The sequence below is a fragment of the Malaclemys terrapin genome, chromosome 2 (assembly GCF_027887155.1).
Source record: "Malaclemys terrapin pileata isolate rMalTer1 chromosome 2, rMalTer1.hap1, whole genome shotgun sequence".
NCBI classification, from domain to species: Eukaryota; Metazoa; Chordata; order Testudines; family Emydidae; genus Malaclemys; species Malaclemys terrapin.
This window is the reverse complement of record NC_071506.1, coordinates 209,852,288-209,875,879: the sequence shown is the minus strand read 5'-3', so window position 1 is coordinate 209,875,879 and position 23,592 is coordinate 209,852,288. Positions and strand designations below refer to the sequence as shown.

The following is a 23,592-nucleotide window of genomic DNA, read 5'->3' as shown; positions in this document are numbered from 1 at the left end:
GATTTAAATGATAGGTTACAAACCACAGTTAGTAGTTCTGAAGGAACTCAAATGTGAAATTGCAGAGGTCTTGGGTGAATACCATCTAGTCCTGGTGACTTATTACTCTTTAGTTTATCAATTTGTTCCAAAACCTTCTCTAATGCATCTGGGCCAGTTCCTCATATCTGTCACTTAAAAAGAATGGCTCAGATTTGGGAATCTCCCTCACGTCATCAGCCGTGAAGACCGAAGCAAAGAATTCATTTAGTTTCTCCACAATGGCCTTATCGTCCTTGGGTGCTCCTTTAGTATCTCCATCATCCAGTGGCCCCACTGGTTGTTTAGGCTTCCTGCTTCTAATATACTTAAAGAATTTTTTGCTATTATTTTTTGAGTCTTTGGCTAGTTGTTCTTCAAATTCTTTTTTGGCCTTCCTAATTATATTTTTACACTTCACTTGACAGAGTTTATATTCCTTTCTATTTTCCTCACTAGGATTTAACTTCCTTTTTAAAGGATGCCTTTTTGCCTCTCACTGCTTCTTTTATTTGTTGGTTAGCAACAGTGGCACGTTTTTGGTTCTCTTACTATGTTTTTGAATTTGGGGTATGCATTTAAAGTTGAGCCTCTATTATGGTATCTTTAAAAAGTTTCTGTGCAGCTTACAGGGATTTCACTTTTGGCACTGTACTTTTTAATTTTTGTTTAACTTCCTCATTTTTGTGTAGCTCCCCTTTCTGAAATTAAACGCTACCGTGTTAGGCTGCTGTGGTGTTTTCCCTGCCACAGAGATGTTAAATTTAATTATATTATGGTCACTATTACCAAGCGGTCCAGCTATATTCACCTCTTGGACCAGATCATGTGCTCCACTTAGGACTAAATCAAGAATTGGGCTCTCCTCTTGTGGGTTCCAGGACTAGCTGCCCCAAGAAGCAGTCTTTTAAGGTGTCAAGAAACTTTATCTTGGCATCCCACCCTGAGGTGACATGTACCCAGTCAATATGGGATAGTTGAAATCCTCTATTTTTGTTTTTTTTTTATAGCCCCTAATCTCCCTGAGCATTTCACATGACACCATGTGGTCTAAAGCTTTCAAGACAATGGAGAATATATAAGTGGGAATCAAGAAAAACTGAAGGTATGTTTCCCTCTTACCAGCATATGCCAGTCTGACAATAGTGGCTTCATCTTGGGCTAAATGTGCTATGCCTGGCAAAATGTATTCTGGGTAAATATTGATATCATTGCGTGGCACCTCCTTGACAAGAGCAAGAACTTTAGTCAGTGTCCTCACAGCTTCTGCCCTCACCCTAGGCACAGAGTCATTGCTGAAATGTAATAGATAAGGCATAATACGATCCAGCAGAATCTCCACACTTAATCTTGGTGCTAAATGCAGAATCAGTTCCAAAGCAGCCAGTTTTGAATCACAGTATTTGAGAGTCTGTAAACAGGAAGTTATCACAGACACTAGAACAACTAGCCCATTCTCTTTTGTCTCTCCCTCTGCTTTCTCTGTTCGATCATGTCCACAGAGATTATGAATAATGTTGTCCAGATCTTTACGTATGACAAGTATACGCTCATCTGCGGATAGGAATGTTTCCTTGGCAAACTGTGCCATGTAAGGCTGGAGAAAGGTGTAAAATATTTCAGGAAATGCATTGTTACGTTGTTGTTTTAAGTAATCATCTGCTCCTAAACGTTTATCTGGCTCACAGTGGATCATCTGAGTGACCTGCAGAGAGGCAGGGGGTGGAGGGAGAGTGGGAGAAAAAGATTACAAGGTTTAGAAATGAATGATAAGTTATCCCCAAAGCAGTCAAAACCAAAAGCAGAAGAAATAAGAGGGCTCTACAGAATGCAGTGTTATTTACCAATTCTCTGATACTGCGATCTTCAATTTTGTTCAGGACTTGATCAGGGGAGAAAAGACCATTTCTATAGGCCAAAAGCTGAGATAAGTCAAACAGTGGTACACCTTCTGTGAAGAGCTCTGCTATTACACAGCCTGCAAAATATCAAATATGGTGTCTGAGCATTACAAAATAGATACTCCTCCTTTGCTGTCAATGCAAAAACAAAAATAAGTTTTACACAATTCAACTGAATACAAAAATCTAAAGGGATAAGAGTGTGTCCAAAGAGCTATTTTAAGTTTAATATCTCTGTATCAAGAAAACCCCCACAGTTGCTTTAAAACATGATCCCTACATTTCAAGAGTACAATGTCTGAGAAGTATATTTCATATATTTCAACAGCCATAGGGTGGTAGCATGAAGAAACATAAAGCACTTGCATTTTTTAGCTGGCAGGTGCTTGAAGCAAGACCAGAAAAGGAAACCACATCACTGTCATGTGGCAGAGTAACTAACCAACCAACTAAGAAAGCACAGAGTAACCAGCCCTCCTCAGGAAGTGACTGAAGGACCTCTGCTTCTGTGGTGATGCTCAGTGATGGTGTTTGTCAACTATGGGTATGTCTACACTGCAGTTAGACACCAGTCTGGCCTGTGCCAGCAGACTTGGGCTCCCCAGGCTCGGGCTGTTTAATTGCAGTGTAGATGTCCAGACTTGGGCTGGGACCAGGCTCTAAGATCCTCTGAGATAGGAAGGTCTCCCAGCTCGAGCTGCAGCCAGGGCTGGAATGCCTACATCAGAGTTAAATAACCCCGCAGCCTGAAACCTGCGAGCCCGAGCCAGGCCAGCCACTGGTGTCAAATTGCAGCGTAGATGTACAACCTTACTTATTTTAGGATATTTTGAGCAGTAACATTAAGATTGGGGCAGAAACCACCCAAGATTGCCAAATAAACACAATTATTAGGTCATGTTGCGTACACAGAACTACAAAAGTATTCTTTTCAAAGACTTGAATACCAATCCTGCAATTTAATCCACTTGGGCAGAATCCCACTAGAGTCAATAGGGCTCCACAGATATCTGCCCATGTGGATCACACTGCAGGATTAGGGCCATAGATTTTTAAATTCAGATCCCTAGTTACACAAAAAAAGAAAAACGAACAGAGACTAAACCTTTCCAGGTGGTCTCTCGAGACCATAGTTGAAGCACATTAGCGTGGCAATTTGCAGATCCACTGCTCAGATACATCCCCACGGTAGCAGAGTGCCTTTGTAAGGTTTTATATTGCACAAAAATATATAGATTTTGTACAGTACTTATCCTGTGACTAGAAGGCTCTGGGGTCAATACTAAAGTTGGGGTGGAGGGGGTTGTTTTGTTCCCCCCGCCTCCCTCCAATCTCCCTAAATTCTTTAAGCTTCTTCTTATAAAAAATCCCTACCCAGTTGATGCAAAACTATAAATCATGTATAGTTCTCAACTGATCACCCCAATACCTGCAGAAAAGATATCCATTGCACGTTTCAATTCTCCTCTGGTTCGCTGATTGCTGTTTGCCAAGTCTACCAGTGGCATTGAAGGATCTTTCATGTTCTCCAACTCTGTAGAAAACATACTGCCATCAACAAAGCGCTCAGGGGCAATATAACAAGTCCTTCTACGCGACGTGTCAAAGAAATAATTGAAGTCAGCAGGATTGTCCTCAGGAAGATAAGTTGGTTTAAAACTGGCAAAGTCAGTTAGAAGCACCCAGTTCCAGCTAGTCACCATAACATTTTCAGTTTTGATGTCCCCATGACGGACTCCAGACTTGTGTGCTTGGTCCACAGCAGTCAAGATCTGGAAGGCTATCCACCTCTTTTCAATGTTATTTAGGAATGGCCTAGTACTGATTCGATCATAAAGGTTGTCCCTCACATACTGTCTGAAGAGCATAGCTGCTTTTTCAGACAAAGTGGCCTTCTGAAAGGGAAGACAGTTCTGTGCAGAGTGTAGCCTTATCTTCAACTCCTCTAGCTCTTGCTTGTAGCTAGTTAGTGGTAAAGTTGGATCCTGAATTGCAAATACCTTCACAACCACCAGGCCTTCCCTGTGCTTGGCCCGAGCAACTTTAAAAAACCGAGTACTCCCCAGGCTTTTGTCATATTCAAAGTCATGGATGTCTGAGAAATAGCTGTCCACAGACAGGATCTGAGACGGGGCAATGCCAGCCAGCTGATTCCCCATGATGGCACCTCCTATTGTAGGAGTCAGCACTTCACAACTGCACCTAGAAAACAATTCAAATACTATCTTATATTTCTATAGTGTCTTTCATCTCAAAGTATCCAAATATTATTTACAAAAGGTAGAGTCATGTAGAAATCATTTCAAATGAGACACAAATGCAGCCATTTCTACTCTGGAGTGGAATGTGGCAGCTATTTAATAGCTCCTAGGACTGAAAGCTGTTCCTTGCCTTTTTATTCATAGTTCATACTCCTGTAGTACTGTACTTGTTTTCTTTGTGTGTTTCCCATTATTTTTGAGAAACACTTAATACAGCTCCACCCTCATTGCTCTCTTTGATGAGCCCAGGATTTGGCCTTTCCTTGCGCAATGAAACCAGAGTTTGGTTGACAGCTATGCTGGACCAAGTTCTGCCCTGGCATGAGCAAGTGTATCTCCCACTGAAGTAAAAAAACACTTATTCCAGGAGCAAATGTGGCCTAGACTCTCCAGGGACAATACTGGCAACTGCACTGATGTGTCTGGAAAGCCCTAGGGTCTAAAGGGATCAACATTCCTACCCACATCCGACAGCTACTCCCTCAGTCAGTGAATTAGAGATTAATCTACAGAAGGAAGCTTCATCCTTTGGGACATTTGCAACAAGCCAGGCACAAAGAATGAGAGAACAAAGGGAGCCCATTGGAACATTCATGGTCAACCCTGCCTGAAGAAGCAGGGCTGGAATGTGCGCCAGACTAAACAAGGTTTAGTGTCTCTATTAGATTTGATTTCCAGAGTCGGCTCCTCCCCCTCACCCTGTGCTCATATCAGGCATGACCTACACTCCTCTCCCATGTGACATCCCACCCAAGTCTCACCTGATCCACTCCCCAATACAGTCCTCTGGCAGCAACCCCCCTACCCCGCATCTCAGCCAGCGCCTACCGGACCCAGCTCTGGCAGCATCCCCACCCAGCTCCCACTTGACCCCCTCCCCAACACCCCCCGCCCCCGTGGCAGCATCCCCACCCCACCCAGCTCCCCATCACCCAGCTCCCACCTGACCCCCTCCCCCGTGGCAGCATCTCCACCCCACCCAGCTCCTCACCCTGCTCTCACCTGATCTCCCTCCCCAATACTCCCTGCCCCCCGTGGCAGCATCCCCACCCCCACTATTGCCTTCACTGCTGCTGCTACAGCCCCCCCGACACACATCCCCCCCCCCAGCGGTAAGTGGAACAGGAACCCGCGAAAACACCAACCGACCCCTCCCCGTCACTCACCTGGGGGCCGCCCCCGCCGGGCCTGAGGGGACCCGGGAGCCCCCGGCTGCGGGGTGGAGGGAGCCGGGGCCGGGACGCCTCTGGGGAACCTCTCTGCTACGCGGAACCGGCAACCATGACGCAGGGGGGCGGGGCGGCACTGTGAGCTCACATCCGGCTGGGCTCCGTCACCGCCCCTCAGGCCTGCGGGGGGGGGGCTCCGGCTACAGGGACCCTGCCAGGCCAAAGCCCCGCCCCCGGCCAGCCTGTGGCGCGCGGGACACCCAGCCCAAGGGGGCGGGACTGGCGAGCTAGAGCAGGCGGCCCCGTGACATACACCCCTACACCCCCCCCCGGAGGCGGGATTAGCCCCTTCTCCGAACCGAACCCCTGGGAAAGCCGGGGGGGGGGTGTTATCAGCTCGCCTGCCCTGGCCCCCTGTGGGGTGGTTCTGAAAGCCCCGGCTCCTGGAGTCCTGTGATGAGGGAAGGCTCTCAGCTTTCATTGCAAAAAGGGGTCTGGCCCTGGGGGTAGGGTGACCAGACAGCAAGTGTGAAAAATCGGGACAATGGGTGGAGGGTAATAGGAGCCTATATAAGAAAAAGACCCCAAAAGCGGGACTGTCCCTATAAAATCGGGACATCTGGTCACCCTACCTGGGGGCGGCTGAGACAAGCTGGGGAAGGTGATCCTTGAAAGCTCAAAAGTGAGACACCAAGTTATTTGTTTCACTTATAGCATGTTTGTTGTTTTGTTTTGTTTTAAATCTCATTATTTTGGAGCCTAACGTAAGTGTGAAGAGGTGGGATATAAGGTCACGCTAAAGTGTATGGTACTGTTCGGCCGTTAGGCGTCACATACCTGATTTCAGCTCTCCTCAGCCCAGAGCTGCCAGAGCAGTACAACAGTGAACTCATCTGGTGTCTAGCTCTCTGTGAGACAGAAGCGCTATAGTCAGTCTATAGCTGATACAGGAGCTGGGCCTGCTAGTAGCAACCCTATCACCTGCCATGTGGAAGTGTATGACTGGGAGCATGACTAGTGATTTTTGAACACGTGCGATTGGCAATGTTGCAGAGAGAGACTGTAACACACCCTTCAAAGTCCTTGTTCTTCTTTTTCCTAGGGGGAGAGGATGGAGCAGAGAGATTACAACGCACCTAACAATGTCCTTCCGCCAGCCTTCAGGGGGACTGTAACGCTAACAATACCTCTCCCCAGTCCCCAGCAAGACAGGATGAAGAGACTTTAACAGTCAGCAAAATTTCCCTTCTCTCTGGGGATTGAGGATTCTGTAACTCTCTTTTACTCCTTTTTTCCCCTCTCAGAGTGCCCCTTCTGCTTCTGCTAGTCTTTGCAATGAGGAACAAAAAAGCAGCAGCGACTGGTCTCCACAGCACCATTTATAAGTAAGGGCTAGTCAAAATGTTTTGAATGCAAAGCTTTTTCAGCAAAAAAAAGGGGGGGGCTTTTTCTTTTTCTTTCTCAAAATAGAAATATTTTGGGAAAGCATGTCAATATTTTGAAATGTTTGTTTTATCAAAAAATCACTTTCAAAACTTTTCCCAGTATTGTTTAACTTGCCACACTGTGACTTTTGATTGGTGCATTTAGTCACATGTGGGTATCTTGTTTTCTTGAGTGGATGGGTATAATCATAAATACTTGGACATCATGTAATTAAGTCATTTGAACTATGCCTTCCAGAAGACAAGCTAATTGGTTGGCTCCCTCACAAAGAAGCCAGAATAATCAACAAGGCCAGGCTATATGTTGAGACTGACCTGTTAGTGCTTACAGGGCTGTTGGTTCCCCCCACACCCCTAAAAAAAATCTTTATAGGAGCAGGCAATGGTGGTACATTTCCTGTAGGAAACTCACAATTTTTGTTGGGCTTTTCTTGCTTTTAACTCCTCTACTTTCAACTTAAGAGGAAGGGCTGCAGCAGTGAGGTGCAGTACAGCACATTCTCCTCTCTTGCAGTTGATGCTGAAGTTACTGGGATCAGGATGAGGTGATAGGCATCTTCAGCATCCCTTAATGCCTGTCATGGGTGCATCTGTGCTCTTCTAGGTCAACCAAATGGGGAATTAGCTAGCCTATTTCCTTCTCCCCATGTCCAGGTTTAGATGTTAGAGAAGAAATGATCTAGTAGAGAGGCCTGTGCTTTTACTTGAGTCCTGGTGGATTTCCAGTAGGTTTGTCCTACTTACTCCTCTGTGAGGCTTAGAGGAGAATTTATTTTCATACGTTTGAGATATAAGGAATAGTCTCTTCAGGTGGCTTTTGGTTGTTTTGGGGAATTGTCCTGAGACTTGTTTCTTTTTAAGGACTGTTTTGAATGTAAAAATCTCCATTCTATATTTTTAAAACTGAGAAATGGGATTAATTCCTTCCTTGATACTTTTCTTCTTTCATGGCATGGCTCTTATTGATGAATTTTCTCAAACCTGGAATGAAATAGAAAGGGATCTTGGTTACCATTTTAGTTTGAAAACAAATGTGAACAGCAAGAAGCCTAGGATAGGATTAGGGAAACTGTTTTCTGTTTTTGTTGGATTCTTCCTTCAGCTGCCTGTTGGTTTCATGTATCAGAGGGGTAGCCGTGTTAGTCTGAATCTGTAAAAAGCAACAAAGGGTCCTGTGGCACCTTTAAGACTAACAGAAGTATTGGGAGCATAAGCTTTCGTGGGTAAGAACCTCACTTATTCAGATGCAAGCTTATGCTCCCAATACTTCTGTTAGTCTTAAAGGTGCCACAGGAACCTCTGTTGTTGGTTTCATGGTATAGTGCTCAGTCCTCTGGACTACCATTTATAGCCCAGGTTTTGGTATGGTTTGATAGGTAGAGCAGGGAATGTGGAGCCAGGTCTCTTGGGTTCTATTTTCAGCTTTGAGATCTAGTGTGATCCAACAGATCCAAACTTCCTGCTCTGATCTCTCTTGCCTCTAATGCAGGGGTGGGCAAACTACGGCCCGCGGGCCAGATCTGGCCCGCCAGCCGTTTTAATCGGCCCTCGAATTCCTGCTGGGGAGCAGAGTCTGGGGCTTTCCCTGCTTTAGAGCTCCAGCCAGGGAGCAGGGTCAGGGGCCACTCCATGTGGCTCCCGGAAGCAGTATCATGGCCCTGCTCCAGCCAGGGGGAGAAGGGTCGGGGGCCACTCCACACGGCTCCCGGAAGCTACGGCGTGGCCCCCCGTCTGGCCAGGCAGCTCTGCATGCTGCCCCCACCCCAAGCGTCGCCCCCGCATTGCCCATTGTCCGGGAATCACCGCCAATGGGAGCTGCAGGGGCGGTGCCTGTGGACGGGATAGCGTACAGAGCCGCTTGGCTGCACCACCATGTAGGAGCCGGAGAAGGGACATGCTGCTGCTTCTGGGAGCCATTTGAGGTAAGCACCGCCCGGCCTGCACCCCTGAGCCTCTCCCTGTGCCCCAACTCCCTGCCCCAGCCCTGATCACCTTCCTGCCCTCCAAACCCCTCAATCACAGCCCAGAGCACCCTCCTGCACCCCAAACCCCTCATCCCCAGCCCCACCCCAGAGCCTGCACCCCTAGCCGGAGCCCTCACCCCACCCCCCGCACTCCAATCCCCCGCCCTAGCCCGGAGCCCTCTCCTGCACCCTGAATTCCTCATTTCTGGCCCCACCCCAGAGCCCGCACCCCCAACCAGAGCCCCTGCCCCCTCCTGCACCCCAACCCCAACTTTGTGAGTATTCATGGCCCACCATACAATTTCTATTCCCAGACATGGCCCTCAGGCCAAAAAGTTTGCCCACCCCTGCTCTAATGTCATGAATCTGTTTTCTTGTTTAGGTCACTATTCGTACTCATATGGCTTAACATGTTGTATTTGAAATGGAAACAGCTGATTTGGGATAGTACTACGTAGGGAATGATGATGGACATGGGCCGGTCTGGCAAATCTTTGGTTTTTGTTCCTTCCTTGCCCCTTAAAACATTTTAACATAACTGGAATGATGATGCTTGTACTTGTTGTGAAGTTAGAGGGTGGTAAATCCAGTGGTTTAATAATCTTCTTTGTTTTAAAACAAAACAAAGTGTCAAATGGCCTAGAAATACAATAGATACAGGTAAATAATGTTAAGTGGCATTGATATTGTTCTGTAGCCTGAATGACCTTCATTTCTTAATTTTTAATGTCACTAGCTGAAGAATAGCTGCCAGAATTTTGTTTGTCCCATTGTATAGTCTTTAAAAAAAGAGAGAGCATTTAATACTTGTTTAGAAAATCTCCATTGTCTTGTTTCTATATAACTAACATATTTAATTGATAACTTCTCTGTAGATGGGATAGCCTATTGGTATTTGAGAACAAAGGTACTTATCAATTAAATCAGATGCATGAAGCCTATTTGAAAATGCAAATTTGTACATGTAGGCTATCAGAAGAAAATAATGCTGTTTAGAACACTGAAATCACCATGGTAACTATTTAATCATCTTTTAGTATTTAATATCCCTAGATCATTCTTTTCCCAAACCAATTAAATTATGATAGTCTGAAAGAAATATCCTTTTGTAGTTAAAGAACAGGATTAGGATCCAGGATTCCCAAATTCTATTCCCTGTTCTGATCCTGACTTCTTGTCTGGCCTTGGGCAAGTCATTTCTCCTTTTAACATCAGTTTCCCCAACTGTGAAATAGAGTTAATGATACTTACCTACCTGGTGCCTCGGGAGGACTAATTCAATAAAGTTAGTAGCTGGCTTTTAAGGTCTTTGGATGGAAAGTGCTGGATAAGGGGTTAAGTATTTAATAAAGAAGCTTGGTAAGCAATTGGAAGCAAAATGTTGGATTCTGGAACCTGCTTTGAAATCACCATCTTTATGTGTTTCAAGTCTGCGCCTTCTATCCTAGAGTGTTCCTGTCTCCTCAGGAAACCCAGCAGATGCTGCATGACAGGGAATGTTGTGAAGCCCAAAACTATAAATGGGTTCAAAAAGAACTAGCTACGTTCATGGAGGATAGGTCCATCAATGGCTATTAGCCAAGATGGTCGGGGATGCAACCCCATGCTCTGGGTGTCCCTAGCCTCTGTTTGCCAGAAAGTGGGAGTGGATGACAGGGGATGGATCACTTGATGATTGCCTGTTCTGTTCTGTCCTGTCCCTCTGAAGCAACTTGCATTGGCCACTTTTGGAAGACAGGATACTGGGCTAGATGGACCATTGGCGTGACCCAATATAGCTGTTCTTATGATTTCTGTTCTTTTTACCCTTGAACAGCTCTTGTACAACCTGTATTGTCTGACATCTGAATGAAAATAAGATCTACAGCTTCAGAATGTGGAGAAGGGTGCAGTTTCCCTGGCATGAAATATCTGATAAATTTTCAGAGAGACAAGGTGGGTGAGGTAATGTCATTTATTGAACCAACTTCCAATATTACTACTTTAGTATTCTGGGACCAACACAGCTACAGCAAATTTTCAGAGGGTCATTTTGCCCCTTTTTCCCTTATTTTAACTGTTTAACATAACAGTGAAAGACGTATTTTTCATACTAGTTCTCTTTCTGGCTTTATTCGATATTTATTAATCTCTTCTTCCTGGGTGTTGTAGGTCTGATCGAGATCCTGGATTTCTGAGCAGTAGATCTAAGTTCTTTCCCCACTGAGCTTTATATTGTCTCATCATTGATCATGATGAACCTTTTTTTCTGTTCCAGCAGAATGGGAGACTCAGGCCATGTCTACACTATACATTTTTGTTAGTATAGCTGTGTTGGTTGGTGTGTGCAGAGGTGTGATTCCTGACCCTCTTAGTTGAAGACTCTCTTTAGCCTCCAAGATTAAGCTGTATTTCATCCCTCCCATCCTATTATCTCTTCACTAGAGATCATGAGAAGTGATCTTTATGCCGGTGACTGGCTGACAGACTCCAGAGAGCTGACTTCAGGCTTGCGTATCATGCAGAATCATCTGAACATTTTATGTTTGACTTGTTTTATATAGTATTGTTATTTAGACTCCCAGTTTAATTCTAGGCACATAAACAAAATAGTTCTCTTCAGGGATGCATCACTTGATCTGCGAGTGAATATTGCAGGATAGCACAGAAACATTTTGGCTGGGTTTTTATCTAAAAACAGCACTTCTGTGCTAAATGAACTAGGACTGATAAACTTCACTTAGGGAGAAGGAGCCACCTGAAACTTGGTTTAAACAGACTGGTTGCCTTTCATACAGTCAACTTTCTCCATTCATTACAGGAGAAAATGGCACTTCATAGCCTCTAGGTGGCAGCAGTTCTTTACCATTACTAATCATTACCAGGAACAGCAGTGCTTATCCATATTGTCTCTCCCTCCCAAAGTGTTGTCATGATGTGCTCTAGGGCTAGTCTACACTACCCGCCCGGATCGGCGGGTAGAAATCAATCTCTCGGGGATCAATTTATCGCGTCTCATCTAGACGGATAAATCGATCCCCGAATTGATGCGCATACTCCCACCTTGTCAGGAGGAGTAAGCGCTGTCAACGGGGGATAGGGTGACCAGATGTCCCGATTTTATAGGGACAGTCCCGATTTTTGGGTCTTTTTCTTATATAGGTTCCTATTACCCCCCACCTCCATCCTGATTTTTCACATTTGCTGTCTGGTCACCCTAACGGGGGAGCCGTGGCGGTCGATTTGCCGCCATCCTCACAGCGGGGTAAGTCGAATAGGTCGAAATTTGCGTAGCTGAATTTGCGTATCTTAAATCAATTTCCCCCCTTTCCCCCCCAGTGTAGACCTAGCCCTAGTGTTACCAGCCTTACCAGACAGCTATATTTGGAAATGCCTCGTAGCTCCCCAGAAGGCCAAAATCTAAAAATTTAAGTTCCATGCTTGTTTGAAGAGATGTAGCAGTAGCATGAAATGTACTGCTGTGAACAGAGAACCAAACCTTCAATTCCTGTATTCCTAATTAGCATTTGGAAAGGATGAATTCAATTACTGGCATCTCCTCAAAATTTGGTTAGAGAATGCTTTCCACAAGCTATGTACCCTTCTATGAATAATTCACCAGTTCCTGTGGTTTTGGCTCAATTTTCCTCACTAGGATGGAATGAGTCGCTGTCTCAGTAAGGAATCACTTCTACTGTCAGTACTACTGGTAGGTGGTATAAACTGTTCTAGTGCCTAACTATGAAAGTCGTATTGGGAAAAGGATGAAAAATCCTTTGTCAAATGCATGAGCGCATGCTGATTCAATTAATTACCCAGGATTGAAATTCTGTGGGAGAGAGAAAAAGATGAATTAGTTACCAGTTAACCTGAGGTAGCAGGTGTTGCTAAATACATGACTCAATGCTGGTAGATGGGCGTTGGCTGGTGGCTGTAAAGCTTGAGCCAAAGTAATGGTAATCCCTTGGACAGAAGATCGGTGTATGAGCTGTTTAGGGATAAGCACAGGTTGGAGAAGGGCTACGAGATAGCAGCAAGGTAGCCAAGTTTAACTGATTTATTGCCTCAAATCCTATGCATCAAAGCAAACTTAGAACAGCAACATTTGAATACAAACTTCAAACACCACCCTCTTTCCCGCCCCCTCCCCCCAAAAAAAGTTTCAGTGTCCAAATCTGGAGTCTTGGTTCAGCCTATCATAGAGGCCAGCCACAAAATTTGGCTCCAAACCTAAGTCTGAATTCCAAACCCAACACCACCAAAGTTTATGGATGTTCAGGTTTGGGAGGACAGGGGCTGGTTCAGGCCCATCTCTAGGATAACTGTTGATGGTCTGCCATTGGATCCTTGGGAGACCCCGTGCAAGAGAGAGCTAGTCACCTGGGATGCCTGTTTGCCTTGGGGATGCTGCTTCTTGACTTGTTATATTGAAATAGAAGCCCATATTTTGATCCTAATTTCCATAACTTTCTGCCAATAAACAGGGGGGTTTTAAGCAGAAATTTACATGCAATTTCACCTCCCACACAGTCCAGTCACCCCACCTGCTTCATCTTGTGCAGTAACTAATAAAAGAACAGCTGCCATGGCTACTGTCGCTATATAAACTCAGGGGAAAGCTCTTCAGATTTTAAGGCGTGCCTAGAGCAGATGATTAAACAACATTTTATTTATTACAGAGAAGCCATAAATTAGAGCAGAAACATACCATGCCTCTGTGTGGGTTTCAGGTTTATAAGTATGTACTTCAAAAATAATTGCAATATGGGTAAAACAGCAAAGGAGTGAGAGAATAAGCAGGGTAGAACTCTGGGTGGAACCCTCATTATTAAATCTAGTTATAATTAATCTAGTAACGGCCGCATGTAGTTTTCTATGTAATTGTACACTGGTCAGAGATGACGTGTTTAGAGAACCTTTTCAACCCATTTCCAGGCATTCTCATTTCCAGTAGTCTCATCAGCATTCCAAGGAGATATCCTCTAGAAAGGCAGATTTGCAATAGTGGTGATGGTGTTTGCTGTAGCAGCCAAACATCAAGGTCATCGGAAAGATTCTACAGACGTACTAAAGAGTTGACGTTTTGTCTTGAAAACGGTTGACTTTTAGAATTGTTATGGTGTATATCTCTTGCAATTCTTTATGCGTCTGAAAAATACATTTTTATTGTTCTGCAGAGCTCCCAGTCACATATTGGGTTATTGTTTTAAATGCTGAGTAAATAACATTCCTTTGCTTTTGCATTATTCTCCTCCGGCTGCTTTCCTACCCCCACCGTTTTCCATAAAATGCCTGATCCCATGCTCTCTAAATTCAGTGGAAATATGCTGGTTGGCTTTAATGGCAGAGAGGTTAGGTCCAAGGTAAGCATTAAGGATTTCACCTCTCTTTAATTATTGCTTCCCCAGTCTAGAGAAGTGTCACCAGCATTTCATTCCTGCCACTTCCACTTGCTAAAAAATCAATGGTTTCAGAGTAGCAGCCGTGTTAGTCTGTATCCGCAAAAAGAACAGGAGTACTTGTGGCACCTTAGAGACTAACAAATTTATTAGAGCATAAGCTCTATATGCATCCGAAGAAGTGGGCTGTAGTCTACGAAAGCTTATGCTCTAATAAATTTGTTAGTCTCTAAGGTGCCACAAGTACTCCTGTTCTTTTTAAAAAATCAATGAAATTCTTGTATAGTCTATTGAGACATGACAACATAATAGCTTCTAAGACTTTCAAGGCCAGAATCACCTGTGATCATCTAGTCTGGCCTCCTGTATAGAACTTCACTCAGTAATTCCTGCAGCAAACCCATAATTTCTACAGTACATCTCTTACTCGCACCATGGAAATCTTGCAGCCAAATAATCCAGCCTCCTGTGTCTCAGTAATGAAACTTCTTGGATACATCACTGGGAAAGCTGTTGGCATTGGGTTTTTCTTTTCTTACCCTAAAAGCAGACACAAAAGAGTGTGTCTACACACTGCATCCATGGGTCTGATTTGCAGCTCATGTAGATATACCGAAGTGAGTATGTACCCCAGCGGTCTGGTGGGCTTGTGCAGCCAATACCGAAGCCCATGCTGCAGCATCTTCACTAGCTGTACAGCTAGCTAGTACAGTTACATCTACATGAACTGCCATTCATACAGCCCGCTGTAACATAGATGTACCCTTAGGGTATGTCAACACTACGAAATTAGCTTGATTTAATAGAAGTCTATTTTTTTAGAAATCAATTTGATACAGTCAATTGTGTGTGTCCCCACTAAGTGCAATAAGTTGGCAGTGTGCGTCCACAGTACCGAGGCTAGCATCAAATTTTGGAGCATTGCACTGTGGTAGCTTTCCCGCAGTCTCCGCCACCCATTGGAATTCTGGGTTGAGGTCCCAGTGCCTGATGGGGCAAAAACATTGTTGCAGGTGGTTCTGTCGTCAGGCCCCCCTCCCTCCCTCCCTCCATGAAAGCAATGGCAAACAATCATTTCTCGTCTTTTTTCCTGGGTTACCAGTGCAGACGACATACCACGGCAATTATGGAGTCCGCTCAGCGCACTGTCACCGTATATCTCCTGGGTGCTGCTGGCAGACGCGGTACTGCAGTGCTAAACAGCAGCATCCCCTTGCCTTGCCTTGTGTATGGCAGATGGTACAATACAACTGCTAGCCGTCATCGTTGTCCTGTGGGTGCTCCTGGCCGACCTCGGTTAGGTTGGTCGGGGGCGCCTGGGCAGACATGGGTGCTCCTGGCCGGCCTTAGTGAGGTCGGTTGGGGGCTCCTGGACAAAAATGGGAATGACTCCAGGTCATTCTCTTCTTTAAGTATCATCTAATGGACATTCAGTCCTGCCTGGAATATCATGCCAGCTGGAGGCTTCTGCCTCAGGCTGCTCTCCTAGTCGGCAGCACCGCGTAGTCGCACATACCCCAGCCTACCCTTTGCTCCCATGGCTCTTGAAGCCTGGACAGTAGTAAGGAGCAGTTCGACTATAGGCTGAGCAAGTGCAGAATGGTGGTAGAATGTGCCTTTGGACGTTTAAAAGCTCACTGGTGCAGTTTACTGACTCGATTAAAACTCAGCGAAACTAATATTCCCATTGTTATTACTGCTTGCTGTGTGCTCCACAATATCTGTGAGAGTAAGGGGGAAATGTTTATGGCAGGGTGGGAAGTTGAGGCAAATCGCCTGGCCGCTGATTACGCGCAGCCAGACACCAGGGCGGTTAGAAGAGCACAGCAGGGTGCACTGTGCATCAGAGAAGCTTTGAAAACCAGTTTCATGACTGGCCAGACTACAGTGTGAAAGTTGTTTGTTTATCCTTGATGAAAACCCGCCCCCTTGGTTCACTCTACTTCCCTGTAAGCCAACCGCCCTCTCCTCCCCCCTTTGATCTCCGCTTGCAGAGGCAATAAAGTCATTGTTGTTTCAAATTCATGCATTCTTTATTAATTCATCACACAAATGGGGGTATAACTGCCAAGGTAGCCCAGGAGGGGTGGGGGAGGAGGGAAGCACAGGCGTGGGGTAGTTGTAGGGGCACCCCCTAGAATGGCATGTAGCTCATCATAGAACCGGCATGTCTGGGGGTCTGACCTGGAGCGGCCGTTTGCCTCTCTGGTTCTTTGGTAGGCGTCATGCGGCACTGCTGCGGGTCCCTGTTATAACCTCTGTCCTTCATGCCCTTGGAGATTTTTTTTCAGGAGACTCTGAAGTTTGAACTGTTTCTGATTGCTCTGAGAGGACTATCCTTTCTTCAAATTGCTATGAAATTAGTTCTGGAACTGCAGCTTCACTTTCCTTGTGCTTGTGCTATTATTCGTATCTTTTAAGTATCTAGAGTTTCAGGCTAAGCCAGGGGTAGGCAACCTATGGCATGGGTGCCAAAGGCGGCATGCAAGCTGATTTTCAGTGGCACTCACACTGCCCAGGTCCTGGCCACCGGTCTGGGGGGCTCTGCATTTTAATTTAATTTTAAATGAAGCTTCTTAAACATTTTAAAAACCTTATTTATTTTACATACAACAATAGTTTAGTTATATATTATAGACTTATAGAAAGAGACCTTCTAAAAACGTTAAAATGTATTACCGGCACGCAAAACCTTAAATTACAGTGAATAAATGAAGACTCAGCACACCACTTCTGAAAGGCTGCTGACCCCTAGGCTACGTATTGCGTTAAATCAGAATCAATATCTGGCTGAGTTACTTGGGTTTCTTTTTGGCATTCTGTTTCTGAATCCCTGTTTGGCCTTTGTTGAGGATGGGATACTTTTTGTTGTTTGTTTATTTTTCCCTAGCAGATTTCATAGTGGCTTTTTCTTTATTGTTATATTTTGCTTTAATTACAAATAGTGGAAGCCAGAAATGACTTGGTTCATCTAGTCCAGCCTCTTGCCTTGTATAGGTCTCCTGAATACTTCATTTCCAGGTCTGGTGCCTTAAACCTCCCTTGTTTCTTTGAGTTTTGGTTTGGGTTTTTTTTTTTTTTTTTTTTGTTCCTGCCTCCCTCAATCCACTTGTTTCTTAATGTCCAGCCTACAATTCCCTAGCTTCAGCTATTATTACATGATGATTTTTTTTAAACAAATAAAGGGTATGACCCTGGAAACTTAATCACAAGGTTGTCTCTACCCATGTCAGATGTCCTGTTGACTTCAATGGTCCTATTTCCATAAAGATTGGTTGTCTGAGAGAGTGTGCAGGATCAGGCCCTAATACCCTTCCATTAAAGTCTTTACAGAACACGGTTCGACTATGTTCTCCCACTCCAGCCATCAGACTTGCCCCTGCCCTCCCGCCAGACTACATACATTCTGGGCCTGATCTTAAGATATACCTAAGCCTTGCTTAGCCCAAAACCCCAGAAGGGGAGGAGGTAAAGGTTGCTGATTCCCTCAGGTAGCCAGAAACTGAGGTGGTGCCTGTCGTAATTTAGAGCATGGATCTAGCAATATCAGGTTCTGTCCCATGACACATCCTGAGTGCAAGCTCTGTAACTGATGGAGACCCCGGCTGCCTGTTTAGGGTAGTTTTACAGAGCCTTTGCACCATGGGAGTGGTGCAAAGAGGCCTCCTTGTGGGGCAACATCTGGCCTTCTGCTTCCATCCTCAAATGTATAACCTCCGATTCATGTATCGGCTTTAATGCCCTTCTCTGTAGTCCCTTTATCTCTGCTGAATGCTGGGGGAGGGAAACCAGAACTTCTCCACAATATTTCAGGTGCTCAGATAGCAACGAATGTGAAATAATAATTGTCCGCTCTTTAGCCAATAAAATTATTAAGTTAAAAACGTTCCCCACAGTAATTTAGCCAGGCTTGGGAAGGTTAGCTAGTCCGATGCAGCTCTGTGTTGTGTTAGATGGGTTGCTGTTACAAACACTGGAGGGCAGCAGAACAAATGCAGCTAAGGATTTAAGCACCAAACAATAGAAATGAGCTGGATTCTGAATTACCATAGCATCCTCCCACAGTAAAGTCAATACAGTGACTTAGGAAAAATATCACATGTCAAAGTACCTCTTTCTGTAAAAAGCATAGGTGCTGGAACTAGGGGTACTGGCTTGAAGTAGCAATAACAACCTAAATACATGGTTTCTGCCTTCAGCACCCCCACTATGAAAATTGTTCCAGCACCACTGGTAAAAAAATAAATTCAGTGAGTAAGAATTGCTTTCCCAACCTGTAGTAAACCTTTAAAAAGAACTGTCCGCTTACCTCCTCTTGCAAGAGAGTTCATTCAATTCACAAGTCCTATTGTTTTCTTTATGGTGAAAATACACTAGAAATAACCACTTTGCAAGTTATCTCAGATTTGGACAATTAACAAAGGTATCTTTTGTAATGAAGAGTTACAGCCCCAGCCAGGTGCAAGGAGGATGAAAGTGAGTCTGTAGCTGGGTTCTTCAAGTCTGGCTATTTGCAAATGGGGGAAAGATTGCAAAAATCCCTCCTCTGTTGTGCCACAGACACAATCACACATACAGACTCACACAGTCATTGTATTCTTTGGCCTGGTCCCCACTAAGCCCCCACTTCAGACTAAGGTACGCAAATTCAGCTACGTTAATAACGTAGCTGAATTCGAAGTACCTTAGTCCGAACTTACCGCGGGTCCAGACGCGGCAGGGAGGCTCCCCCGTCGATGCAGCGTACTCCTCTCGCCGAGCTGGAGTACCAGCGTCGACGGCGAGCACTTCCGGGATCGATTTATCGCGTCTTAACCAGACGTGATAAATCGATCCCAGAACATCGATTGCCTGCCGCCGGACCCTCCGGTAAGTGTAGACATACCCCTAGAGTGCAAGGATAGCTTCTGCCAAGCAGTGCCAAAGGAGGCAGGGAGGAGCACTGTTGGGGCAAGTTCCCCTCTTCATCCCAGCTGGGCTCCGTGAGGAGAGCACATGCTGCTCCTTGACAACACATGCCAGAGATGTTGCTCTAGCATCCATTGCATTGGCAGTCCAGGAGGACTTTTTCATTTTAGCTGTAAATATACATATATAAACAGTGAGTTCATGGAGGATAGGTCCAGCAATGGCTATTATCTGCGGTGGACAGTGATGATGTCCCTAACCTCTGTTTCCCAGAAGCTGGGAATGAGCAACTGGGAATGGATCACCTGATGATTACATGTTCTGTTCATTCCCTTTGGGGCATCTGGCATTGGCCACTGTCAGAAGACAGGATACTGGGCTAGATGGACCTTTGGTCTGACCCAGTACGGCTGTTTTTATGTTCAGTATACTTTTAAAGCTGGATTCCTCTTTGCAGACAGGCAGAGGCACCCAGTTTCCAGCTACTGGAAAACATCCTAAGCCAGCATTGCAGTGAACCCATTTGTCAAGGCTGATTCCTAATTCTGGCACTTTGAGTTCAGAAGAGGGGGGCGCAAGGACCCTAAAAATTAATACTAGCCACTTCAGGCTTGGATTAAACTCCCAAGGTTATAGCTTTTCTCTGACCTTGGATGGGTAGATGCTGCCACCACCCAAAACCCCTTTGAGAACCCAGGAAGGCGCAATTGGGAATTCCTTCCGGTTGGGTAGCCTCAAGCCCTTTCAACCCCCTCCGGGGAAGAGCTGATAAAGAAAACCAGCTAATTAAACAACATGTGCACAAACCTCTTAGGACATAAAATCCAATCCTGTTCTTAAAAAGGTTAATTTTATTAAAAACAAAAAGAAAGAAAATACATTTGAAAACTTAGGCCATTGTTAAATTTAAAAAGAGCAAATACAAAAATTAAGAATCAAAATAGCTTTCTTGAGGCCCAGCTTAAAAGTTACAAGCAAAACAAAAACATTTGGGGTTAGCACAGAGGGGTCCACAAGCCATAAAGAAATAAACAAGATAAACGTAATTGCCTCTTCCTAGACATTTCCCGATCTACTTACATATCTGGGGGTTTCAAGTGAGTAGTTTCTAGGTATGATCTGATGACTTTTCATACCTGGCCCAAGCTTCCTACAGTATAGCTGCTCTGTCCCTTCTCTCCAGGAGAGCAACACAGACAGACAAAGGGGAAGTTTTTACCCAATTTTAAAAAGTTTTAGCCTTTCCATTGTCTCTTTTGGTCAGGTGCCCACTCCTTTCCTTTTACCTATGCAAGGAGACTTTTTAACCCTTTACAGGTAAAGCAAGTAGAGAACAACTACTAAGAGGAATTTTATAGCTAACTGGCTTGGCTGGGTGTTCATAAAAGGAAGCTACACTCCCCCACCAACGCGCCCCCCCCCGTTCATTTATCACACCATTTATATAAAAATTGCCTCATTACTGAGACTACTACTCATTACTTGAGACTACTCCTAGTAGTCTCAAGCATGGAAGGGATGGAGACTAAGTTATCTTTTCAGTCTTAGAGGTGGCCCTTCCAGAACATGATACACACAAATCTGAAGAAACGTGTACTGTGGTTGTCCATGCCATGTGTGTGCTATGAATAAATAGAGGCATGCAGTTTACTAAGGCTGCTGAGTTAGAACTTTCACAAGAAATGAATTCACTGTAGAAAATATTAGTTATAATTGTATAACTTCCCAATCATTGGGAATTAGCCTGTGCAATACAGTATATGTAAGCAGATATTGCTATATAGTACTAAATGTACATACAGTATCGTTTAGAAATCATCCCCACAAAATGGGGGGAGAGTGGGAGGAGCTATGACATAGCTCACCATTTATCATTTTCAATGGAAAATGGTTTGGCAACTTTCATTGTCCAGGCAAATTTAGACAGATGAAAGGATCGACTAAGCAATTCAAATTGCTTAGTCGACCCTTTATATGTGTGAATATATGTAATTACTGAAAGCTTTCATGTTTTATCTGTTAAAATGCTTCTATGACTTTGGCTTAAAAGAAGGAAGAGCTTTAGAAGGATCAGAAGAGAGTGTCCCGTGGGAATAAAATTACCCATGGAAATAACAATTTGTTTTTTGAACTTCACAGAGAAACAAAGGTTTGCTACAAATGCAATAATCATCTCTGCAATAGGGTTTTTAATAACCAAACGCAGAGGAGTTGTTACTTTGCATGTAATGGCAACATTTGGATCGTTCATAACTTTTTCCCACAAGAGGCTTATTTCAAACAGCAGTAACCTCCCAATGCTATTCTAAGCAGAACTAGTTAATAGTTTCCTGCTAGCAAAACACAAATGGTGGTGTGTGAGGGTTGATTTCTTCATATTCTAGAAAAGAGCTAAACTGTGTTATCTATTTTCTGATTTGTGAGGGTTCCCCCTCCCCTAATATCCATTTAAACCAAGCAGTGTCATTAGAAGTCTCTTTCTTTTTCCAGTGTTTGGCCAAATATCACTTCATTGCTCTCAGGAAGTGTGAAATTAGTCCAGAGCATTTCATAGGTAGGAACTCCAGAATTTAGAGGGGCAGTCTGCATACACCCATCTCAAAGATAAAGTAGAAGACTTGCACAGAAGTCAGCCACCTCTGGGCATTCCTATCAGATATGAAGGGAAAATGCTGCTGCTTCTACATTCCTTCCAGAAAGCATGTAAATAATCAACAGATTTTTAAAAAAAAACAGGAAATGAAATAATGTATCAGTGGATCATCATGTAGCTGAGTTCCATTACATCAAGTACCTGGGCAAAAAACTCGCCTACACGCTTTTGAAAACTTAACCCACAGGGAGCATGTATGTGTAGTTCTAAAGTACTATTTATACTGTCAGCTCTCTGATCATAAACACACTTTGAAGTTAGAGGACATCTTTCACAAGCATTAAATTCAGTCCCATGTTCGGAAACTAGTAAGCGCTGGCAGTGGGCTCTCCCCACACACATTCCCAAATTGTGTTTAAATTGGAATTTCAGTACAAATATAAAATGAACAACATGTTATCGGCAAATGCAGGTGTCAATTAAAATGAGAGCTTACCCATATAAATCTGAGTGGGAGAACAGTCTGGGCATTTGGGAATGCATAAGTGTCCATGACATCCAAAAGGGAACGCCAAGTACCTGGCCTTGTCAGAGTTAATAGATTATTTTTTCCATTTAGGCATAAACACCATGTTTCTTGTTCAATCCAATAATCAAGAATCATCATATTAACTATCTGCATAACAACTCAGCATGTTTATACATTGAGCTTAAGCCAATATTTTAAGGGTTTCTAAGCAGTTTCTTTTAAGGATTCCATAACTGATACATTGTACTTTTCTCTTCTTATTCTGCTAATATGTTTCCATATTTTTTTTGTATTGCAGGTAATTCTCACAATACAGGGCAAGCTGATGTTTCTGCTGTATGGCATTTGGGACATTTAAACATAGCTATTCTGGTGTATAATTTAGGACAGATCAATCCTTTGTGTTCCTCATGCAGTTGTTATGGGGGTTATTTTGTTACAGGTGGATGCTTTATACATGTTGGATGTGACCTGGTTCTATTCTTCAGCGGTAATTTCAATTTACTTTTCATTTTGCAGTTTCCCCATACCACTGAGGCAATATGTTGGATAATCATCTCTTAGTAGTTTATAACATCTGCTAGTCAATTTAGAAGTGATGGAGCTGCACAGCATTGTTTCTTCAACGAGTGAGAAATGATTGGTTTTCCTTTTTTGGTAAAGATGCAGTGATGGGAAGGCAATGCAGACTGCCGGGATGAGGAGGCATTGCAATGATTCAATCTCTAGTGCTCCCGTCCAGGAAGATGTGTAGAGCAGAGAAGATAAGCTCTGTCTGTCTTGTATCAATTAGATGGGATTTGGGCTTGACACGAGGGCCTTGCAGGCAAGGTCTGGGGCATGGTTAAAATGGAGATATTTATATGCACTATGTACTCTACAGACATAAATACGATTCAGTCCCTGACCCAAAGATCTTATAGTCTAAGGATGATTAAGTTTATGCATGTCCAGGGCCGGCTCTAGGTTTTTTGCTGCCCCAAGCAAAAAAAAATTTTGGCTGCCCCCCACCCCAGCCCTGGTCTCCCCCTCCTCCCCCCCCCCCCACTCCCCTGCTGCCCCAGCCCTGGGTTCTCACCACCACCACCACCCACACCCCCTGCCACCCAAGCACTGGGCTCCCTCCTTTCCCCCCTACCAGTGCCCTCCCCCCATCACCCTGCAGCCCCAGCCCTGGGCTCTCATCCCAACCTGCACCCTCCTGCTGTCCCAGCCCTGGGTCACTGGTAACTCGCTCCCAGGGTGGGTCATTCAGCAGGAATTTTGGATGTGCACAGAACACAGACAGGTTTGGTTCCCACATGGTTACAGAACTGCAGTAAAGTAGAACAATTTTCAGCTTGTGTGATTGGAGGATATCTGGATGCATATTATAAGGCTGTCCTACATAAATGAGGAAAAGTTGAGGTGCCTGCTTCCCGGCTCA

The 23,592-nt window shown here is 44.5% G+C and overlaps 1 protein-coding gene across 1 annotated transcript in view; it reads right to left on the bottom strand.

The window, feature by feature from the left end:
- PIK3R4 (phosphoinositide-3-kinase regulatory subunit 4) overlaps positions 1-5,471 on the bottom strand; it is a 30,858-nt gene extending 25,387 nt beyond the window's left edge. The window contains exons 1-4 of the mRNA XM_054019739.1: positions 5,347-5,471; positions 3,349-4,121; positions 1,863-1,996; positions 1,141-1,723 (exon numbers count right to left, since the gene is read on the bottom strand). Coding sequence (XP_053875714.1) covers positions 1,141-1,723; positions 1,863-1,996; positions 3,349-4,078 — 1,447 coding nt within the window. The 5' untranslated portion in view covers positions 4,079-4,121; positions 5,347-5,471. The remainder of the gene's footprint in view (positions 1-1,140; positions 1,724-1,862; positions 1,997-3,348; positions 4,122-5,346) is intronic.
- Positions 5,472-23,592: the final 18,121 nt, after the last annotated feature.